Source organism: Merops nubicus, unplaced genomic scaffold (assembly GCF_000691845.1).
Source record: "Merops nubicus isolate BGI_N331 unplaced genomic scaffold, ASM69184v1 scaffold4702, whole genome shotgun sequence".
NCBI classification, from domain to species: Eukaryota; Metazoa; Chordata; class Aves; order Coraciiformes; family Meropidae; genus Merops; species Merops nubicus.
The window spans coordinates 9,609-32,102 of record NW_008592725.1 but is presented as its reverse complement, the minus strand read 5'-3'; the positions used below and the strand labels follow the sequence as shown (position 1 = coordinate 32,102).

The following is a 22,494-nucleotide window of genomic DNA, read 5'->3' as shown; positions in this document are numbered from 1 at the left end:
CCGCCCCCGAGCGGGAGGGGGAGCCGGAGCGGGAGCCAGGCGCCGAGGAGACGTTGTAGGGGCTGGAGATGCCTTTAGATGACACAGAGGCTGCTTCCAAGAGCTTCAACCCCGTGATGTCTTCCACCATCGACCGATTCATCGCGTCCTTGTAGGATATTTTCAGTTTGGTCTTGGGGCAGGTGAGGATTTTGGGGTAGCTGTTCGTGTCTTGCAGCTTCTGGGCAGCGCGTCCATCGATCAACCCGTTCCTGATGGCTTCTTCAGTGCTTATTCTTCCACGCACTTCTGGGTCCACGAGGCCTCCAGTGAGGTACTGGAATTCCAGGAACCGCTGCCCGGCCTCGTAAGGCAGCCATTTTTCCTTCACTGCTTCAGCTGCCGACATCCTCTTGCGCCCACCCTTTATGCCTTCAAACCCAAGGAAAGCCTTCTGGGCCGGCTTGAGACGCGTGGCCATGTCCTGATCGATGATGCCTTGGCTGGTGGCTTCCTGAAGAGAAAGCCTTTGCCCTGTGGTAGGACAGATGATGCCCCCCGTGCAGGCCTGGGCTTCCAGCAGGCGTTGCCCGGTGATGCTATCCACGATGCCCCGCTGGATAGCTTCCGAGATGGAGATTTTCTCCAAGTTCTCCGTGTCAAATATGGCCGCGATAGGACTGCACTCCTCCGGGGTGTCCGAGAAGGAGCCGCTCCTGATGAGGGAGGAAGAACTCCTGACGCTGAGCACGGTGGGAGACCGAGTCACCGACTCATGCCGGAAGACCTCGTCGGTGCCGTTCCTGCAGGAGATCATGTCTGCAAACTGCGTCAGGCTCAAGCTGCCCGAGCGGTACTGGTCAAAGAACTTCCTCTCCACCAACCCTTTATCGATGGCGTCTTGGATGTCGTATTGGCTCCCGGTTTTTCTGTCCACGAGGACAACCCTGCTGCTACCATCTGAGCCCGTGATCGTTATTTCCTCCCACTCGCACTCCTGCTCCGCGAGCTCCGTGTAGGTGTCGAAATCTATGAGGCCTTTGCTGTAGGCCTCCTGCACGGACATCTCCCTGTTTGTCTCCGGGTCCACGATGACAACCCGGCGCTTCCTGAGGGTGTTCTTCTGCGAGGTGTGCACCACCTTCTTCTTCTCTCTCAGGGGTAGAAGGCAGAGCCCCGTCGCTTCATCCTTTATGCACCTTTCTTTCAGCTGCAAGTAGGTCAAGTTCTCCTCCGTGTTGGGATCGAAGAAGCCTTTGGTGTCGTCGCTCGGATCGCTGAGGATCTGGTTGAGCTCTTCGTTGAAGTAGCCACGCTTGTAGGCCGTCTCCACTGGCAAACGATAGCTCTCTTTGGGGTCAATGATTCCACCCGTGGCAATCTGGGCCTCCAGCAAACGAATGCCATGGCCTCTCTCGATGAGCTCCTTGTTCATCGCTTGAAACAGAGAAATGATGTTCCCAGTTTCGGGGTCCTTGTAGCCCGTGACGGCTCTCTCAGCAGAGAGGAGCTTCTCTTTAAACTCAATCCCAACAAGGCCCCTTTTGTAGGCTTCCTCGACGGGCAGCCTCACGTTGCTGACAGGATCCACGATGAACCCTGTGGCCGCCTGGGCTTCTAGGAGTTCAAGGGCCGTCCCTGGTCTGACCAAACCTATTTTCATAGCCTGGTAAATGCCAAGCTTCTCTTTCGTAGCCTCGTTGTAGATCCCCGCAATGCAGCTAGAGCCCTGAAGGAAATCAATAATTCTCTCACTCACTTCTTCCACTGTAATGGCACCTCTTTCCAGGTCGTTCCTTGTTGATTCCTTAATAATTCCAGCCTCGAGCAGGGCATCTACTGAGACAGGCTGCCTGATCCCTTGGAATGACATGCTCCTCTTCTGCACCGGGAGGAGGAGCAGGCCGGTGTGCGGCTCAATCCTGCACTTCTCCTTCAGCTGCATGTAAGTGACTGCCTTCTTGGTGGTGGGGTCAATGAAGTTCTTCGTAGCCCCTTGGCAGTTGTTCAGGATCCTGTACAGGTCTTTGTCAATCAGGCCACGAGATAAAGCCACGTCTTTGGGCAGGAAGACGCTGTTGACAGGATCGACGATCCCTCCTACAGCCAGCTGGGCTTCGAGCAGACGAATCCCAGTTTCTCTGTCGACCAAGTTCTTCTTGATGGCTTCAGCCACGGGCACGGTTTTGCCCGAGAAAGGATCTTTAAAGCCTGTAATAGCCTTTTCTGCCGTGTAGATCTGTTCTCTGTCATCGAAGTCGATGAGGTCTCTGGCGACAGCGCTGTCCACGGTTAAGAGCTCGTTCCGGTGGGGGTCTATCACACCTCCCGTTGCTGCCTGGGCCTCCAAGAGCAGGACGGCGTTTTCCGCCGTCAGCAGCTGATTCCTTTTGGCCTCCACGAAGGAATACTTCTGCCTGGGAGAAAGAGACACCCCTGCAATAGCACCTGCCCCTTTCAGGTAGGGTTCGATGTCGGCCGCCACTTCTTCCACCGACCTCTGCCCCTTGAGCAGCTTGTCCAGCGTGAGCTTGTCGATCAGCTGGCACTCGTACAGCTGCATGGCCGTGATCTTCTTCCTCAGCCCGCTGAACAGCAGCTTGGAGGCGTCGATGCAGAAGTCCTCCTCAGTTTGAGTGGACCTATGGGAGCCGTAGGGGCGCTGCTTGAGCTTCTCAATCTCCCTCTGCAGCCTGAGCCTCTCGGACTCCAGCTCCGACTGGTTTTTGACCGCCGTCTCCTCCAGCCTGCACCGGTATCGCTCCTCGATCCGCTTGATCTCCATCTGCAGCCTCTCGATCTCACTCCTCAGGGTGTTCTTCTCCCTCTCACTCTTCTCTCTCTCACACTGGATCTTCCTTATGGATTCCTCTGTCCGGGAGTGCTGGCTCTTCCACTGGTTGAGGTCGTTGAGGATTTGCTGCTTCTCGCTTTCCAGGCGCTGCTTCAGACGAGTCTCCGACTCCAGGGTCACCTTCAAACGGTTCAGCTCCTCTTCTAACCTCTGCAGCCTGGCTTTGTCTTGCTCCAGAGCACTCATTTTGATCAGCAAGGTTTCCCTTTCTTGCATAATGTGGCTATACTGATTTTTGGATTCTTGAATCCTGTTGGATGCCTACAGTTTTAAAGGAGAAATAAACCAAGAGAGGGTGGTTAGAGTTGGTGGTGGTTAGTTATGTTCTCTGCCTGTCATTTAACCTGCAGCAAGCTGCCACTGGAAAAGGTTCACATAAACCAGTGAAGGAACATTGTCCCTTCACCAACAGCACATCTAGGACCACCAGAGACTCTGTTCTGTTCCCCTTAATTTTCTGCTGATTTAGTTCCCTTGTTAGAACTTTTTCATGCTTCTCCTGATACACCTACACATGCACAGAGCATCCAAGGCTCATTAAGTGTCTGGTGCTCAGCAGATGCATGGTCCTACTAACCAGGAGGAACTTCTATCAGCTAAGGGCTGGTCAGATGAGGGTAAAAAGGAAATACATGACTTAATTCTCACTATCCTATTCATCTCACATGTTACTCCAAACAACTTTACCTGTGTTGCCTGACATTTTAGTTCACATCTTTATATCTACACATACACAAAGACCTACACCCATCCAGGTTTGTATGTAGCCTATATTAAGCAGAATACAAGATTATATATTAGTACTAAATGCAGATGGATATGTAAAGATGTCAGATAAACCTAAATGTTAACATTTTTTAAAAATCAGTATTGGGGTTTTTAAAATAAAGAAAAGGTAAATAAAGAATAGCTGAGAATGGGAGTGAGAAAGGAAATATAAAGGGCAAGTACAGGAAAAAAAACAAAGAAATATGTTCAACATGTGCTCACTTTTATATATTTAAGCAGTAGCTCCTTGGACAAGAAACCAGGCAGAAGAATGAAATAGGAAAAAAATGTTTTCTTTAACTTGTGTATGCTGGCACCTCAAGTTTAAGAAGTAAGGGCTAATGGTAAAATTTGCCCTTAAAGACTTAGCAACGTCCATCTCCAAAACAGTCAATGAATTGTAGGCATCAAATACCTTAGGGACAGCTGACAACACCATCTTTATTCCTCACTCATAGTTAACACCTTACCCAGCTAAGCAGAATGTTGCCAGTTTGTTGGTTTTGGGCTTTTATAGCTGGTTTAGTTTGTGATAGCACCCGAGTCAGCCTCAAAGCTCTGATGTTTTAATCCACCCTGGCTGAAACAGCCTGGGGAAGCACCCAGCTGAAGCACAGTGGTGCTCCACGGGCTCTCATCCTTCCCTAGGATGGTTTGGTGGAGATTGGCACAGACCCAGGGTTTCTCCTGGGGCAAGGGCTGGGGGCCAGGCTCAGCTAGATGAGAAGACAGCTCATGGCTCCCTAGCACAGCTCCCAGGGAGTAAAGATGGTAAGGAAGTGGGCAAATCCTGTCACTTTTGCTGAAAAATGAACAAGGGGAAGTGCTATAAAGGAGATATTAGTCCTAAGTACAGTGAACTTAAACAGCCAAGTGTGAATTAAGTTGATGCAAATGGACACTGCAATTAATTCTATATCTGAGAGACAGTAAAACCGGGATCAAAATATGTGTGAATACCTCCAGAGCTTGCTTTTGGAATTTTTCAATTTCCTGTCTCAATTTTTCCCTTTCTTTCTGTAAATCATTAATCAAGCCCTGAAGTTCCAGGGTTTGCTTGTTGCTGGTCTGGAGCTGATTCTTTAGTTCAGCAATAGCAGCGTTTTTCTCATCGACTTCACTTCTGACCATTCTGAGGTCATCGTACTCCAATCTAACATTTCGCAGCTCCTCCTCCAGTAACAAGTGCTCCTTGGTGAGGTTCTCAGTGAGAGACTGAAGCCTTTCGATTTCTATTTTGCACTCGTTCAGGTTTTTGCTCTTCTCCTCAGAGGTTTTCTGCAAGTGCTCGTTTCGTAGGTGAGCCTGTTTCAGTTGCTCCTGTTCTTGGACCAACTGGCGGCGCAAAGTCTCGATATCAGCCGTGTATTTTCTGATCTCCTCCATGTATCTCTGCTTCTCTCTCACGTGACCATCTAACACTTCCCTCTGGTGTCTCAGGTCATCTTCATTCCTCTTCTTCACAATAGACACCTCCTCGAACTGCTGGGTGAGGTTGGTTATTTTAACCGACTGCTCTCGGAGAGATCTCCTCATGCCTTCTAATTCCTCCTCCAGTTTCTTCCTCCTGGACGCCTCCTCCATGGCATTTTTATTCTGCCTGCAAAGTTCCTCCTCCAGCTTATGTTTCTGGATCTGCAAGTCTTTCACAGTGCTCTGGAACTTTGCACTTTCTTGATCCCTGCCCTTTTTCTCTTGCGAAACTCTTTCAAAGTCAATTTTCAGTCGGGCCAGTTCCTGCTCTTGGATCCTCAGCTTGTTAATCGTCTCAGTCGCGCTCGTGTTTGCTTTCTGCAGGTCAAACTGGACTCTCTTTAACTGACTGTTCTCATCCTCTAGCTCTTTCCTCTGACTTGTTTCTACATCCAACAGCTTTCTCAGCCTTTCGATCTCTTTGTTCCTTTCCTTAATGGTCTTAGAAGCATCATCGAGCGACTGCTTGTACCTCATGCTTTCATCAGAGTGCCTCTGAATAACTTGTTTCAGCTCCATCTCCAGCTGCTGTTTCTTCTGAGAAAGCTCTGAGCCAGCTGCCTTCTGCTGCTGAGCGTTCTCTTCTATTTTCCTTAAGTTATCTGTTGTCTGACTTATTGTGTTCTTCAGCCTCCTAATTTCTTCACACAGATTCCTATTTTCTCTCATGGCATTATCAAGCTGCGTTCTATAATTATTTGTGTCCTCTTCCTTCTGCAGGGTGACCTGGTGAATTGTGTTCTTTGTGATATTAATTTCAGTTTCATACTTGTTCTTTAAACTAATAATCTCCTCATCATAACTGTTCCTTACCTTAGCCAACTCATTTTCAAGTTCCCATCGGCTTTTAGCCTCTTCCTGAAGCTGAACCTTCAGCCTTTCCAGCTCCTTGGTTTTATCCTGAATAGTTGAGGCAGCCTCCTCGAGGGCTTGCTTGTATCTCGAGTTGTCCTCCCCACGAAGCTGAATGATCTGTTTCAGCTCCAGCTCCAGCTGATGCTTCTGCTGGGACACCTCAGAACTGCAGGCCTTCTGCTGAAGAGCATCTTCCTCTGCCCTCCTCCGCTGGTCCGTGGTCTGCAGGATGGCATCGTTCAGCCTCACGATCTCATCCTTGAGGTCTCTGTTTTCTCTTGTCAGTCTGTCCACCTGGGCTCTGAGGCCTTTGGCATCGTCATCTTTCTGGGCAGCTATCTGCTGGATTGTGGTCTTCTTAATATTAATTTCTGTTTCATACTTGTTCTTTAAATTACTCATCTCCTCGCTAAACTGGTTTCTTACCTTAGCCAGCTCATTTTCATACTCCCTCTTCCGTGTGCCTTCGTCCTGAAGAAGAACCCTTAATCTCTCTATCTCGTACTCCTTCTCCTTGATGACCTTCTCAGACTCTAACTTTTGCCAACCAAGGCTGTCTTTCTCGTTCTGCCTTGTTTTCTGCAGCTGGTCATAGTCATTCTTCTGCTGCTCGTATCTATCCTCCAGCAACTTCCTTTTCCTTTTCTCATCCTCAATCTCATAAGTCAGCCTGGTTATTCTGTCATTCAGATCCTTTATTTGGGCATAGCATTTGTCCAGGTTTTGCTTCGCAGAATTTCCATCCATTTCAGCTTGTCTTTTCATCTCCTCCAAACTCATCAGCTTTGCTTTCAGCTGAGAAATGTCTATCTGGTACTTCTGCAGATTTTGCTCCAGGAATTTATGTTTGTTGCTTGTCTCTGAATTTGAATCCCTGGCGAGCCTGAGTTCTTCTTCCAGGAGTTCAATTTTGGTGTTTTTCATCTGCAAAATGACAGCAGAAAAACAAAAAACAAAAAAACACCACATGAATAATTGTGACAATGGGTCAAAAATCATGGCATGCAATACAATAGATATTTGTAATGATGACAACTTAAAGCATTTTATTTTGGTCTTCTTCAATGAGAGCTTCAAGTCTTTTTATTTAATGCCACCGAGACAAACTCTGGATTTCTTATTTATTCCAAGTCAAATCTTATTCAGCAATCAGCATTATCAGCTTATTCAGAAATCAGCAGAAATCAGACTCAGCCTAATTCCCTTTTCAGAAGGGAAATGGAAGCTGATGTGGTGGGAAGAAGCAACACAGACAGCAAAATCTGATGTACAGAGAGCAGTTAAATAGTGCTAAGTAGCCTTCTTTAGAACCTCCATGACCCTCATGTCCTGTTTACCAAGAAGGCTGGTGTTCTTCACCTCACACATGCCCTTGGAGGCAGCTGTGCAAGATACTCTTTGAACATCAGATGCATGGGACTGCTTATAAGTCTCCTTCGTGGGACACCACTGAGCTCAAGATTTAGTTCTGTGGGCTGGTTTGCACTGTACTTAAGCAGAAAGTCTGTGCTCAGGGATAGCTTGTGACCCGAGATAAAGACAGAAGGTGGGGAAAAGAAAAGTTTGATTACCTTCAAGTCCTCCATGCTCTTTAACATCTCACTTAAGAACCTGTAATAATCTCCTGATCTTGTGAGAAGCTCTATGTAGCGAGACTGAGCCTCACTAGCCTTGAAAAGAAAGAGAATTGTTAGCAGCTTGTACTACAGAGTCAGATATGAACGTGCCTGTGTCTCAGACCTTCTGAAGGGCTCCATTCCACTCAAGAAAACATCACTTGACAAAGTGAAAAGCAAATCCCCCCTCCTCACAAATTCACACGACTTTCTGGGGACCCCAAATGTATAAATTCTCCCTGCTGCTAAACCCACACCTTCTTTTGAAGGTTATTTCCCCCCAGGACTGATGTGATACTGAACCCAAGGCTTTAATCACGTCCTTCCTGTCTGACAGTTGCAAGTAACCTAAATTAAACTTTTAATAGTGGTTAATTCCCAGGTTGGAAGAGACTAAACCACTTGGGAGATGAAATAACAACTCTCTATGATTCTCACAACAAGGAAGCAATGGGCAGTGAATGGGAATGAGGCAAGTTCCTGAGGGCTAATCTGCTGTCTAAATGAGCCCACGTATGATTTTACAGCACAGAGACTGCTCTGCACTAATTCCTCATGCTGAGGGTGCTTAGCACACATCACCAGTGACAGTGCTAATTGTTAGAATACAAGGCACAATGGTTTACATGGAGAAATCTATTCAAAAGATCAATGGGGAGGAAAGGAAGATACCTCTTGTAGAATCAGCACTGCAGGAGACTGAACCACACTCTTCTTGATAGGGATGTTGAGCAACGTTTCTAATCCAGAACTGTAGGAAGCAACCTGTAGTTCATAATCCTGTAAAATGAGAGGGGAAGGGCAGCTGCTAAATGGGTCTTTACAAGGAATTCTCGTGGAATCTGGATTTCCCAAAACACAACTGAAGTTTGGGGATTGTTTTGGGTTTGGTTTTCTTCTTTTAATAAACAGCTACATTTCCCTTTGTTTATAACTCTGGTTCAGATCCTCAGTCATGAACAGAAACTCATCAGTTCAAGGACCACAGTGGAGACTCAGGGAGGAAAATGAAAAAGGGAAAAAATATTCTACAGAGAAGGGAAGATGTGTGTCCATTAGCTGAAGGCTACCTGGAGGTGAAAAATATTCAGGGGAGCAACTACTCTAGGTACTGTTATCAACCACAACTCTGCATCTCTTTCATATCCCATATCTAGCAAACCCTTTGTCACAGAAAGCAAGTCTGAGCTGGAGAAAGCATGGATATGAAGGAGACATAAAAACAGAGACCACAGAACCATTCCCTCTATATCTTCTTGGGTTTCATGGCTACTGCCCACCATTCCTCCTGCTAATCTGCATCTGTCTTGCCTCCCAGACCAGATCCTCATCACACTCAATCGTGTGAATTTTTTCTTGTTTAAAACATGTGAACCATAAAGTTTGGTCTGGTTAGACTGGGGCTTTGATTCTCCTGAGGAGAAGCTCTCACTGGTATCTCCTGCATCATCCTCTAGTCTTCAGCTGGCTAGGACACAAATTGCTTTCATTATATTTTGTACACACAAAGGTTTCACCCCAGCAATTTCTTCACACACCCCCACCCACCAGGGAGCTGCCACTTCACCTGCCAGCTGAGCAGAGACAATGGGACGTGCAGGACTGTGAAAAACCACACCCCATAAAAATGCTGAAACCCAAGTACCTTAATTGCAGCTGAGCACTGATCTGCATGCTTGAGAAGCTCCTCAACTTTGTCTCTCTTCCCACAGATTTCACTGTGCAGGTTCTGTCAAGAAGAGAAGTGAGCTGTGAAGCACTCCCTCAAGATTTACCCCTCCTTCCTCCCATCCACACTGCCTCCATCACAAGGCCCCTGCAGTGTGAGATCACTGCAACCCCAGGGGCTGAGACCTGGAACCACCTGAGGGGGTTGTTCTTAGAACATGTAGCAACTGAATAACCCTGCCCCAAGCTGGGCAGGGAAGTTCCTTGATTTTAGCTTCAATTTATTTCCTTGCTTTTGATTTTTGTGCTATAATTTGCCCCAGAAGTTGCACTGTCATCCAGCCCCTTGAATTCATTCAAAGCTGATGTAAAAAAAAAAAAAGGGTCAGTGATCACACAGGAGCCAAAACCAGTTTTGTTCATAATCTGTAGCAGTGCTGAAAGTAATGAGGAGTATTTCAGAGTATTTCCTCTCCCCTGCCTCCTACACACGTGGTGTTTTGGGGCAGCATGCCTCGTTTGGAGTTCAAAATAGGTCACTGTGCTGCAGGTTGCATTGACATTGATCTGAACAGCAAAACAACCTCAAAGAGAGGTAACTGCTGACAGCTCGTTGGGGTGCTCCTACCTTCTGGTCATGGAGGTATCTCATGATGGTGTTGCAGTCACACAGCTTCGTGGACTCGATGGAATCCTGCCTGCGTTTGGCATCACAGATCCACTTGCACAGAGCCTGGTAGAGATCTCGGTAGGTTTTCAGCTGCTTGAGCTGCCTTTCTAAATCCCAGGACCTAGGAAAAAACAACAGGGAAAATTCAAATTGGAAAGTCTCTCTTTCTATTTCTATATATTTCTAATAGGAAGTATTTCTATTCTTCTTTCTCTCTCTTTAAAGACTTTGCAGATATAAGACACATTAATAAACGAGTTAAAACCATGGGAAGCTCTAAAAGGAGATTCTGAAGAAAAATTTCAAATAAATGAGAATTATCCTGGTCATTGGTCACCCAGTGTGGGGTTTTAGTGCCTCCCCCTTTTGAATAACTCTACAATAAAGTTGGAACTTCCTGTCAACTAAGTGAGGCGTGGATAAATGATATGAAACAAGTTCTCTGACTTCAGTACTTTTGTCCTCAATTTTTATCAAAATAACCAGCAACTGGTCAATTTTTATTAACGTGGCTAGATTTTGGCCTGAAGTAAAACCAAACCAAACCCAAACAGAGCAAATCATGCTCCCTAAACCCCACAATCAATCAGAATATGACTTCAGTAATAAAGCATTAGAACAAAAAAAAAAAAGTTGGGATTTTTAAAAATTAATCCTTAGTGTTAATTTTTTAACCTTCAGGTATAGGGTATTCAAGAATAAAGGAATAATTGCTTTATTTAAGGGGAAAATGCTGACTGGAAGTATATAATCCAAGACTAAAAGAAAATAAATTAACTAGAACAAGTCCTTAGCACAGAGATCACACCTTTACATGAATAACTACATTTTCCTGCTCAGCCTTACACAATCCCTTTTAAACTACATTCAGCTTATTCCCAGTTGCTCTGGTCTTCCTGCCTTGAGATCATTTGTCCTCTGGAAGGGATGATTAGTACCCATCAATTCTTTGAGACCCACTGTTAGGATGATCTTAGCAGCAACAGCAATAAGGTATTTAGAAAGAGGAGCCAACCTGTTATCTATCTGCTTATCAGCCCTCTGCCAGCGGTCTATGAGCTGGGTCACTTTGTCACAGAACTTCCCAATGTCCATGTCATAGAGGGTGTATGACTGGCAGGACTGGGAGTGAACCTGGAGAGTTTTCTGCAGCTCGTTTTCCAGGGCGTTCAGCAGTGACTTCTTCATGTTCAGGTCTGCTTTCATTTTCTGCAGCAAGAAACAAAACACTCTCAGCTATTTTATCCTTGAGAGGATGCCCCCATTTAACCACCCAGGCCACGTGTTGGGTTCCAAAGATTTTTGTTTCTAATGCAGTAAGGGATGCACACTGATGGCAGCTGGGCATATTTCAAGGGAAACACTTACTTTTGTAAAGAGTTTGACTTAATGTGTTTAAACTTACACTCACTCTTAAATAATCTGCTAAACAAAGCCCTTTGTTGTCTTGTTCTGTAGCCAACAGTTCAGTTTCTCAGAACTATGCAGAGCAGTTGCTACAAAAAATAAAGTAAGACCCTGTTTTGCTTGTTCCTAGAAACAACTGACTAAGTTATATTGAGCAGTAAGGGATGCACACTGATGGCAGCTGGGCATATTTCAAGGGAAACACTTACTTTTGTAAAGAGTTTGACTTAAGAATGTGTTTAAACTTAGACTCACTCTTAAATAATCTGCTAAACAAAGCCCTTTGTTGTCTTGTTCTGTAGCCAACAGTTCAGTTTCTCAGAACTATGCAGAGCAGTTGCTACAAAAAATAAAGAGCCTGCTTTGCTTGTTCCTAAAAACAACTGACTAAATTATATTGAAGCATAAAAGATTCCTGCACTTCCAAGAGCTGTGGAATCAAGCCTCAGGATGGGCAGTTTTTAAATGTTACCCTAAAAATCTGCCACAGGTTTATTTTTTTCCTGTTTACATTCATATAAACATCTTCCATGGAGAAGTTTCTTTAAAGACAAGGACCAGCTCAATGCCAGATAAAACCTTTTTGCCAGAAAAGGGGTATTGCCTTTGAATCTAGCTGCATGATTCAAATAAACACAGGTCATTTGGTACAGAAATGGATTAGGGAGAACTTCTGTGCCACTGGCTTTGCTGTGGGGGCAGCAACAACTGGGAGAAGTAGTGACCTGTATATTCCTACCAATCACTTGCTAAAGTATGGGATGTCATAAAAGACAACAGGATCAGCACTTGCCTCTCCTGAAGGATTTCAGCCAGCTCAAGAGACCAGTGCTGGCAGCTACAAATGTCCCTGGGTCTTGGCCTCTCACCTTCAGACAAGCCCTATAAGCTTCCACCTTATCCAGATCCAAGGGAACAGTCTCCTCTTCAGACAGTCTGACTTCAAAAACCCTGATCACATCTTCTGTTTGTAGAATAATCTGGAGCAGACACCTCAGAGCATTCAGGCTAAAAGAGAGAAGACAAAACAAATGTGCTGTGGACTGGGCCAGGAAAGGTGGTAGTTCTAATTAAATTTCTAGTTAAAGAGAATGGGACAGAAGAAATTTCAGTGATATTTATGATCCTCCCCTTTTTTTAAGTCTTCAAAAAAAGAGAAGAAATTCACACAAGTGTCTGTTTCTACCCCATTTGTAGGATACAAGGTGTAATTTTACACTACTGATAATAAAAGGCAAGTTTCTGGACTCATAATTATAAAAGAAAGTGAATGATTTATTGCTGTAACCTCAATTTTCTTACCTGTCTAAGTAGCCAGCAGAAACACCATTAATATTTTCCAGTTTCTGAAACAGGGCATTTATCTCTGACTGCAAGTACACGTATTTTTCAGAGCCTCTGAAGTTAGGCAGCAAGTCCTTATGCTTATTGAGGGTCTCAGCCATGATCTGAGAGTCATTCTGCACACCCTAAGGAAAGAGAATGCCCAATTTACACATTTTTTGGTGGCTGAATGATCATTCTACAGCACATATGCAACTGATCTCCTTATCCAAATAGTCTGCTGGCCTCTAACCAGCTTGACTGAGGACTGAAGCAGTGCCTGAGCTCACTTTCTTCAAGGTCAGACTGGGTGGTTTCTTTTCTGCACCTTCCACAACAGGTAATACCTCTTTTTGAGCACCTCATGCACTCCCAAACTCAGCTCTGTTGAAAGCAGAGCACTTGACTGCACTCAGCAGACGTGCCAAGCTCCTCCTGCCCTTCAGACCTTTGCCACCTCACTGCCTCAGGGGAATTTCTCAGAAGCTGAACCTGTTCTCTTTTCTGACTCATCTTCTCTCTCCAGTCTCCTTCCAGTCTGGGAGAGGGACAGTCTGTAAGCCTCCTGCCTCCACTCAGCACTTCAGAGGTAGGTGGTGCAGTGGAGTCCATGCAAAAGGGTTTTAACAGTGCTTTAACCTACAAGAGGCTTAACACAAGCTCATGTCCACTTGACAGCAGGCTTTCTGTGTTCTTTGCCTGACAGAACTCAACTTGTAAAATCCAAGAGTCACCTTTTCTACTCAGGAGCTAAACTCCAATCCAAGTCACCATGGTTTTTCTGCACAGGAGGAGTGTCTTTCCCTGCTGATCAGAAATACAACTGCAGCACAGTCACACTGACTCGAGATGCTCAAAGAAAAACCACCCACAGTTACCTCTAAATCCTTTATTCTGACTGAAAAGTCGTGCACAGCCCCTTGATCCACTGTGAGAGGAGCTCTTTGAACCATCCGAATCTCCGAAGCTTCAATCTGGCGCCGAAGTTTCTGAAGCTCCATCAGCAGCCAGGCCTCCTGCTTCTCATGCTCTCGGCTTCTCTCGTTCACAATGATGGTGTTTGAGGAGCCCAAAGGACAGCTCTCAGTGGGGACCACTGCAAAATTAATTGGGTAAATGTCAGCTGCCACAGGACTGGATATCTACATACAGAAAGCAAACGTGGCGCCCAAGGGACCTGTGCACCAAGTTGACCTGGAGAAGGGAGAGCAGGCAGAAGATCTGGGCCCTTGTGCAGCTTTTTCAAGGACTGAATTCTCTCCTTCACAAAAAAAAAAACAGGTTTGCAGCCTCAAATGCAGCAGGGAGATTTTGCTTCTTACTAACTAACTGAAAACTGAATTCCTCTCATTTTCTCAGGACCTTTCATAAAAAAAAACAGGTTTGCAGCCTCAAATGCAGCAGGGAGATTTTGCTTCTTACTAAGTGAAAACTGAAATGGACTGAATTCCTCTCTTTTTCTCAGGACCTTTCATTTCAGAGGACTGAATTCCTCTCATTTTCTCATGAGCTTCAGAGGACTGTTCCCAGCTTCCCACCAAAGGAAGGAAGAACAATAATACACCCTTCCCTGCACGTGGCCAGTTTTGTTGTGTTGGGAGACAGCAGCACAACTCTTGAACACATTTCCAGGGTTAGATTTCTGAGAACATTTTCACACAGAAAGAATCCCCCATCCAACCAAAAACCTGAGCAGTCCAATCTCTACAAAACCCAAGGGGATAACCCACCTGTCTGTGGCTGTCGAGGTTGGTTGGGCAGTTGTATAATCAAGGTCTGATAGTGCTTCTGAGCATCAGTGAACTGAGTCTGGATCTTCCGTTTGTCCTCGTCGCCAAACATCTCTGAGCCTTGGCTGTTCCTGAGGAACTCTTGATAATGGATCTCCAGGTCAGTTATGATCTTTTGGTAATCTTCTTTACGCATTGTTTTCAGCTGAAATGGGAAAGAAGAGCATTTTGAGAAATGAAGCAGTTGGGGGAGGTTTGGTTAATCATTAAGGAACAAATTAATACATCTATATTAAAAAAAAAGGCAAACAAATTGCACCATGGAATAAAACCTGCCCGGGCTGCCTCTAAAAGCATGGTGCTAAAAGTGCTCTTAGAGCTTGTCTATTCTTGTTATAGTCATTTCATCATTGAGAGGTGGAAATTCTGCCTCCATCTCTACCTATGCCCTTGCTGTAATTGTTCCCACTTCACAAGTATGTCACAAATCCCCTTAGCTCATCTTCCCATTTCATCCACATCGTGTTTGAATGGGGAAAAAAAAATTGCTTCTCCATTAATAAAAGGACAACTTAGAATCACAGACTGGTTTGGGTTGGAAGGGACTTTTCAAGGTCATCTAGTCCAACCCCAGCATGTATCTGCACAGGACAGAGCAAGCCCCCACTGTCTGGGGCAGCAGAATTCAGGTCATGGATGTCCCTGCTCTACAGGTCCAACTGGAGTCTTACCTTGGCAATAGTCATCGCTCTGATTTTCTCAATGTCAATCATGCAATAATGCCAAGATACCAGGCTCTTCATGTTGATATACAGCTGGTTCCACAAGGCTAAAATAGCCTCATAGTACTGCTCAATTCTGAGATGAGAAAAGAAATTCCATGGTCAAAAACATGCTTGTTCTTGTAGGGTAGCTACAAAACATCCCAAGAAACATTCACCAGATGTTGGAGTGTGTACTTGAAAAAGTCTTGGAAATGAATATATCCATTACTTTCATTGTTAAAGATCAGGGAAACCTTGTCTACTTTAAGCTTTAATAATGTTTAGATTCCAACAAGTCCCACTGAACTGAATTTTTCTCAAGCCCTCACAGGGTGAGGAGCACACTTATCAAGGCACACCCCAGCTTTTCCAACGGGTTGCTATTTTGGGTGAACCCTTCCATCTTCTCCCAGCTCCAAACCTAGGCAGCAACTCACTTGGTGGCAAGATCCACTGCTAAGGGATTGGGGGGTGGGATGATGAGACTAACAGATGGCACCAGCATGTCCACCCCTCCAGGGCCAGTCACCAGCCACTTGCTGCGCTCGTTGTTGTCCTTCAGGATGCACTCGTCTCCTTTGCGCACCGTTTTCTGCCAGGAACATGGAACAACAGTTTGTGGTTTAGTTTCAGGGAGATGGGGTTGGTTTCTAGGAGAGATAAGGCAAGGGAGATGCCTCCAGATCACAGAAGGAGGAGGGCTTCCCAGCTGCTAGGTCTGGCTGTGCACCTTGGCTTCACGCTGGAGGAAGAGATCAGTCCAGGACAACTTTCTGGCCTTGAAGATGGTTTCCATGTGAAGGAAACCCAAAAGCACCAAGTGGGAGTCACAGAACACTCTGAGCAGTTGCCAGGCTGATGGAGCATCATCAATGATTGACTGGGGCTTGCCAGGACAAACACCAAAGACTAAATGTGGGCACATGGCCACAGTAAGCAGTGTGCCATAGATCTGCAGCGCTGTATCCAAATTTGTGAAGAGACTTGGGGAGCAAGCACAGCAGAGTTGCATCCACCAGCCCCAACTGCCAGAGATCCTCACAACATGGGGCCGTGGGTCCACATGTTACAGCCCACTCATGTCCAGGAGGCTCCTCCTATCATTTATCCTGACAGGACTCTACCTGCATCACACCTCTATAGTCAGCAAATACAGATTTGGCCATAATCAGTAGAAGGTCACAGGCTTTGCATCCATTGGAGCATGCAGGGGCTCCAGATTTGTCTGGGCTTTCCTTCATTTGAGCAGAATTCAGCTTGGACAAAGCCAGAGAGTCACCCATTGCCTGAATCTGCTCAGTTTTGTTTGTAGTAACAAGAAGTAGTTACTGTGTAACTCTCCTCAATTAAAACTGCAAGAAAGTAAAAGCTTTTTCGTCAACGAAATTCACAGGCTGAGCGAAACCAGCCAAAGGGGTTACTCCCAGCAGCTCCAGCTCCATCATTTGCCAGGTTCTAGTTTATAGGAGGTTGATTCTCAGCCAAAAAAACAAAGGGATACAATACCAGGTCCTGTTTGTAGTCACACAGAGCCTTGAGGATGATGGGCTTGTTACTCCGGTAGTCGGGGTTACGTGGCTTCAGCTGCACAATCTTCTTGGATTTATTCACCAAACTCTGCACTTGCCTCTTGTATTCAAGAATTCTCTCTCGTTCATTCTGCAAAGGTTGATTGCATGTTAAAAATTCGTTCTGAAAAGAAACCCCCATCTTGGTTTCCCACTGGTTTGTTTTTAAAGAGAGGGGTACGCCTGGAGCTCACAGGAGGTACAACTTCCTTTAGCTCCAGGGGGGTGAGTCTTTAAGTCTATAAAGTAAAACTGCAGTTTTGAAAAGAAGAGAAACACCAAATTCAGCATCTTTGCAACTCTGGCAAGCTGCAAGGTTCACGAAACTTGCAAAGCAGGTTTTTCATACAGAGCTGCAATCTGGTTACAGTGACGTGTAAGAAACACAGGAATAAATGGAAAGAATCTACCCTGAATTTGGGAATACTGTATATAAACATGACAGTACACCTGGGCTGAGATTTGGCATCTGAAGAGGGCAACTGATCTCCAGGGGAGGCAGAACATAACCTCTCAGGTGGGTGGGACAGTACCTCCAGCTCTTTGATCTGCTCCAGCAGAGTCTGCAGAGACATGCTCTTGTCACAGATGAACTTCTTTCGGATGGAGTCTTGTAAGTTCTTCAGGTAGCTCTCTGTGGCTTGGGCCTCTTCAAAGAACTGGAGGAGGAAAGTTGTGATTTCAGTTGTTCAGCCCTTTAAAAGTGTCTGCTAAAAATCAAGGGATTCCTTTCAGGAGAAATCCCAGTTCACATCTAGTGGAACAGCAGCATTTGCAACACGGTCACTGTGTTCCTCAATGGTGCTTGGATTTAGAAACATTTTAGCACTAAAAAAAATGCCTGTGATGGGTTTCCCACTTAGCAAAAGTAGAGTGCCACCTCCACATCCCTCCTCACCTGAAAGTAAGCTGCATTCTCCTTCAGGTGAACATCAATGCATTTGGTGATCTGCAGAATCCAGCTCCACTGAGTTTGCAAGGTATCCATGTAGGCCTGACAAAAACAGCAACACAGAGAGCTCAAACCCCACCCTGATCCTGCAGTCCCTCAACAAAAAGGGGTGAAAGGCACCAACAAGAGTGCAAATAAGACATTTCAATTGTAAACTGTCATCTTCCTCTTCCAAGGAACTCTGTTAAATGTGATTTTTTTCTGATGGCTCTTTTGAAATTCAAACTTCTCATGTTTATTCCTCAGAAAACTGCACACTATTTTTACTGCTGGAGCTTACAAGGCTCTTTCCTTTAAAGCATAAACTGAACACAGAAAAAAAATAGGCATGGTGATTTCACACAACATGATAACAGTTAAGAAAGTAAATACACTGAAAAGCAGAAAAGACTCTTTTTTTTATTAGCTTCTTCCAGTTTCAGGGTTCTTATCCACTCTTAAAATTTTAACAGCTACAGCGTTTCCTCATAAAATGAAATTCTGCAAACTGTTGCAGCCTTTGTAATTGAAAGGTGAATGTACACCAAGCTGTGGAAGTAACAATGTCCTGGCTGAGCTGTAGAAGTGCCCTGTAATTTCAGTTGCAGAAAGTATTTGCACCTGGATTAAATATAAACCTGCAACAAAGGGTGTGGCTTTTTTCCCTACCATAAATTCTGCTGCACTCTCGTCCACTCAAAAGAGCTTCAGCAATTTCTGTGCACTCAGACAACTCCCTAAGCCTCATATTAATTTTTACATTCATCCATCAACAAGATTAATAGCAGTGAGAGCTCTCCCCAGAACTTGTAAGAAGCTTGCATTGTTGTGGCCAGGTTTGTAGAGGAAGGTAATAATATTTATCCCAACAACTCATCCAGCTGGATAAAAAATGGACAGGGTTTTTTGGCAGGCAAACCCTTCTCAGGGCACAATGCAGCGTTTCATTCATGGCCTTTCACTGAGAACGTTTCCCAGGAAGCAATTTAAGGAGGAAAGGGTATCACACAAAGCCTTAACTCACCTCAATTTTATCAGAAGCAGGGTGCTGGTTGAGCACCAGCTGGTCACTTTCTTGCTTTAGCTTGTTGAGTTCTTTTTCTTTAAGCTCCAGTTCACTCATGCGTTTCTAAACACCCAAAACACAGCATTAAACAAGCCCCCAGACACATGTTCCACAGGAGGATTTACTTAAAATTTTCCAGAGAATGTCAAATTACCCCTGCTAACACTACACAGTAATTCTGCTCAGTGTTGTGAAGTTAATGATGAAGATGGCAGAATCAAAGAAGGCACAAACATCTCAGCTCTAGGCTTGCACTTCCCAGAGCAAAGCACCCAAAGTTCTGCCTCTCCTAGGAGAGATGGAAGCAAAGATGGACTGCACCTTGCAACATCCAGAACAGCTGAACTACACCCCAAAAAACCCACCTCCTTAACAATAGGGACTTTCATTTCATGGAATTAATCTGCTAGATTCAAGTCCCTCTGGTTTAGTGTGCCCATGTAAGGACTGTGTGCACGAGCTGTATGGGGCTACCAGCCCACCCTGGGTGGTATTGCCAAGGCCACCTCCCAAGGGCAAAAAAAACCATGGCAGCTGGTTGAATGGGAGCACACTCTTCCAAAAGATGCCCAGTCTTGACTCAAAAGGTTATCACAGAGTATTTAACCCCCAAAAAAATGTTTATCAAAGTCCCCAGGAGCTTCCAAAGAGTGATGAAACACTCGTGCTGTGATCAGTCCCTCTGAGCCAGGTTGTTCCTCCCTCACCATCCCAAAAGAGGACCCATGGAAGGCATGGGGAGGTTGTGAGCTCTTACAGAGAAGGCCTCCTGCTTCCTGGAGATGTCAGTGTTCCTGTCACTCCAGTCATAGAGAAGTTCCTCCTCCTCACAGTCGTTTATCCACATGATCTCTCTGCTGGTGGCTTGGATGAGGTTCTGGAACTGACGGAGCTGATCCATCCTCTCAAAGGAGTATTTCTGCAAGGAATTCCAGAAATGAGAAGCCCTAAACACAGAAATGCCTGTGCTGGGTGGAGAAGGGGAAGCCAAAAGCACAGCATATCCTTTTATTTATTTATTCTAAACTAAAATAACAATAAACCCCACACATCTATAAAACCTGTTGGCAACAGGCAGCAGATAATGTGCCTGGGTTTACAGAGCCAAGAAACCTCCTGGAACAGATGGTGGATAATGTGCCTAGATTTATAGAACATAGGAACCTGAGGTCAGCAGCTTCCAAAAGTCATTTTAAACCCAAGTGCAGCAGGCAGGGAGGCAAGCAAAGGGACACGGTGGAAAGCACAAGAAATACCTGAACATTTAACATCATTTTTACTTGTATTTACTCCACCTTCTTAGTGACCAACTCCCTGCACCAGATGTAAACTGGAAACTCCTCTGTGAGGGTAAGTAAGTCAATTATACACCAGGTAATGAATTAAGCTCAGGTTCATGACTCAAACTTATAGGAACTACAAAATGCTGTCAGTTTACTGCTGAATAGAATTATTTAAACATGCATCTGTCATTCTGTTGAAGTCTGAAGTGTCCTTAGACTACCACAGTGGTGTTAATGAAGAAAAAAAAGAGCCTTCATCACAGAGGGAATCCAAAATGAACAGGTCTCATGCTCACCAGCAGTCCTTCATACTCCTCCTCCAGCTGATGAACCGCAGCCTTCTCCCGCTGAAACAGAGGCAGCAAATGTTCAGTGACCCCTCCCAAGTGGCCTGTTTGTTGATATTTCCTTTGCAATGTCACTGTTGTAGAGTTCTAACTGCAAGGTGGTGGCCTGCAAACATCTGTGAGGCACAGGTGAGTAGATCTGCACCACTGGAGGACCACAGGGGGTATAAAACCAAGGCTTGGCCAAACTTGGATGCTTGGTACCCAAGCAAGGTTGCACATAACCCCTGTGAGATCAAACCAGCCCCCCCAGACTAGATCTCTTCCTTCCTCTAGACAGCTATGGGGGCCCAGCTCATCCTAGAACTAGGCTTTGGTGATTATGAAGCAGTGTAAGGTACAATGTGAGCAGGAGGCTCCAGTTTTTATTCCCATTTCTATGACTGGGAACCTGCACAGATGTGGAGCTGGTATTCTGTGGGGCCAGACTATCACCTCTCCTATCTGAAGGAGAAAAGGGAGTAACACTCCTTCCACTCTTCAGTGTGACAGAGATCAGAGCTCCTGTAAAAAGTGCCTCTTCTTTAGACCCATCTCTCCTCCTCCCAATGGGAGCAGTCAAGAGATAACAGGAATAGGGATGAAATAAGTCTTCTCCTTCCTACATCTTCTACTGGGCTGACAAGAGACCAAATTAACCACTGCATTTTCAGTGCTTTATTCCATTTCAGTGGTTATTCCTTCTTTATTCCAGCCACAAAATCCAAAGGGGAGCAGAAGCCTCAGAAGAGTAAAAAAAAAAAGAAAAGCTCTAAGCTTAGCCCAGAATTTGGGGAGAAATTTCCTCACTGCTTCTAAACACCCACCTTATCCTTTCCCTTCCTTATTTACTTAAAAAGTGAGAATAATCATTCCCAGCCATTCTTCTCACACAAAACATTGCAATATTTATTTGCCAGCCTTGGTACTCAACAACAAAATGCTACATAGCTACTAGATTTTCTGAGGAAAGAAGCTGGACACAAAATAAGAAGGAAATAATAGAGATGAGGGTGGAAATTGGTTGCTGTTAGGACACCAGTGCTTTCTGAGGAGAAGCTGAGCTACTGAGTGGCTTTTTTTTTTTTTAGAGTGGAACACCAGTGAATCAATGATATAAATCTAGGCTAGGCTGCCTGTAAGGGAAGACAGTAATTACCAGATCAGTTTTGACTTTGTCCAAGTGCCAACGATAGTCTCCAATGGCATTGTGAGTTCTCCTGTGGTCACCAATCTGCTGCTCGATGGATGCAGCATCAAAGCCCCATTTCACCAGCTCCATTTCAGCCTAGGAGAAAGAGGCAGGATTTGTACTTTCATTTCACAAAACAGAGCAAAAATAACAAACCAGAAGCTACACTGAAGCAATTAGAGGATCTGTTGTTTGCCTTGCATTTTAGCAACATTTATTGTGGGATGCTGAGAGAAAATCTTTAGGAATATGCTTTCAAAACCAGTAATAGACCTGGGCACTTCCCAACCCAAAAACTTGAAAATAGAACCACCAAATTCACAGTTCAGCTACTCAAACCCCTCATCATTTTTTATGCTGTAAAGGCTGACTCTGTCTCAGAATGTCCCTACACCAACCAGGTACCTTAAGCTTGGGTTGGGATTGAATTTGGTAATTACCAGCCTGAAGCCAAATCCCTCTGAGTCAACAGATGACAACAAAGCCCAAACCACGCTCAGGTGCAGGGGTTGAAAGGCAGCATTGAAAAGGATCCAAGAAACAAAAGCATTTTGCATTCAGCCATCTGGAAGTTAGAGGACTTTGACCCTTCTGGTTGTATTTAAACAGACTACAGAGTCTGTAGCAACTGCAGGGGTGGTGGCTGGGTGCCAGGATGGGAACAAAGGCTGTCTGGCTTTCACTGCACCCTCCCCAGTTCCAAGCTGTAAATCTGACCTACCTGATTCTCCTGACAGCAAAACCTCCAGACAGAAAGCAGAAAAACCCCAGCAGAGAGCCACAGTGGCTCAGAACATTTTCCCACAGCTCGCCACGTTCCAAGGTTCAAATTTTCATGGAATCATGGGTGGGTTAAAAGGGGCCTTCAAAAGTCACCCAGTCCCACCCCCCTGCAGGGAGCAGGGACATCCCCAGCTAGAGCAGGGGGCTCAGAGCTTGGTCCAACCTCCCCTGGGATGGTTCCAGGGATGGGGCAGTGACCACCTCTCTGGGCAGCCTGGGCCAGGGGCTCAACACCCTC

At 45.3% G+C, this 22,494-nt stretch overlaps 1 protein-coding gene across 1 annotated transcript in view; it reads right to left on the bottom strand.

Moving 5' to 3' along the window:
• The window catches only part of DSP (desmoplakin), a 25,307-nt gene that overhangs the window by 138 nt on the left and 2,675 nt on the right, over positions 1-22,494 (bottom strand). The window contains exons 4-23 of the mRNA XM_008935223.1: positions 21,441-21,569; positions 20,252-20,302; positions 19,430-19,591; positions 18,631-18,735; positions 17,574-17,669; positions 17,209-17,334; positions 16,614-16,766; positions 15,545-15,699; positions 15,075-15,201; positions 14,344-14,548; positions 13,492-13,709; positions 12,593-12,759; positions 12,160-12,298; positions 10,899-11,092; positions 9,842-10,004; positions 9,191-9,274; positions 8,218-8,325; positions 7,501-7,599; positions 4,562-6,853; positions 3-3,094 (exon numbers count right to left, since the gene is read on the bottom strand). Coding sequence (XP_008933471.1) covers positions 3-3,094; positions 4,562-6,853; positions 7,501-7,599; positions 8,218-8,325; positions 9,191-9,274; positions 9,842-10,004; positions 10,899-11,092; positions 12,160-12,298; positions 12,593-12,759; positions 13,492-13,709; positions 14,344-14,548; positions 15,075-15,201; positions 15,545-15,699; positions 16,614-16,766; positions 17,209-17,334; positions 17,574-17,669; positions 18,631-18,735; positions 19,430-19,591; positions 20,252-20,302; positions 21,441-21,569 — 7,865 coding nt within the window. The remainder of the gene's footprint in view (positions 1-2; positions 3,095-4,561; positions 6,854-7,500; positions 7,600-8,217; positions 8,326-9,190; positions 9,275-9,841; positions 10,005-10,898; positions 11,093-12,159; positions 12,299-12,592; positions 12,760-13,491; positions 13,710-14,343; positions 14,549-15,074; positions 15,202-15,544; positions 15,700-16,613; positions 16,767-17,208; positions 17,335-17,573; positions 17,670-18,630; positions 18,736-19,429; positions 19,592-20,251; positions 20,303-21,440; positions 21,570-22,494) is intronic.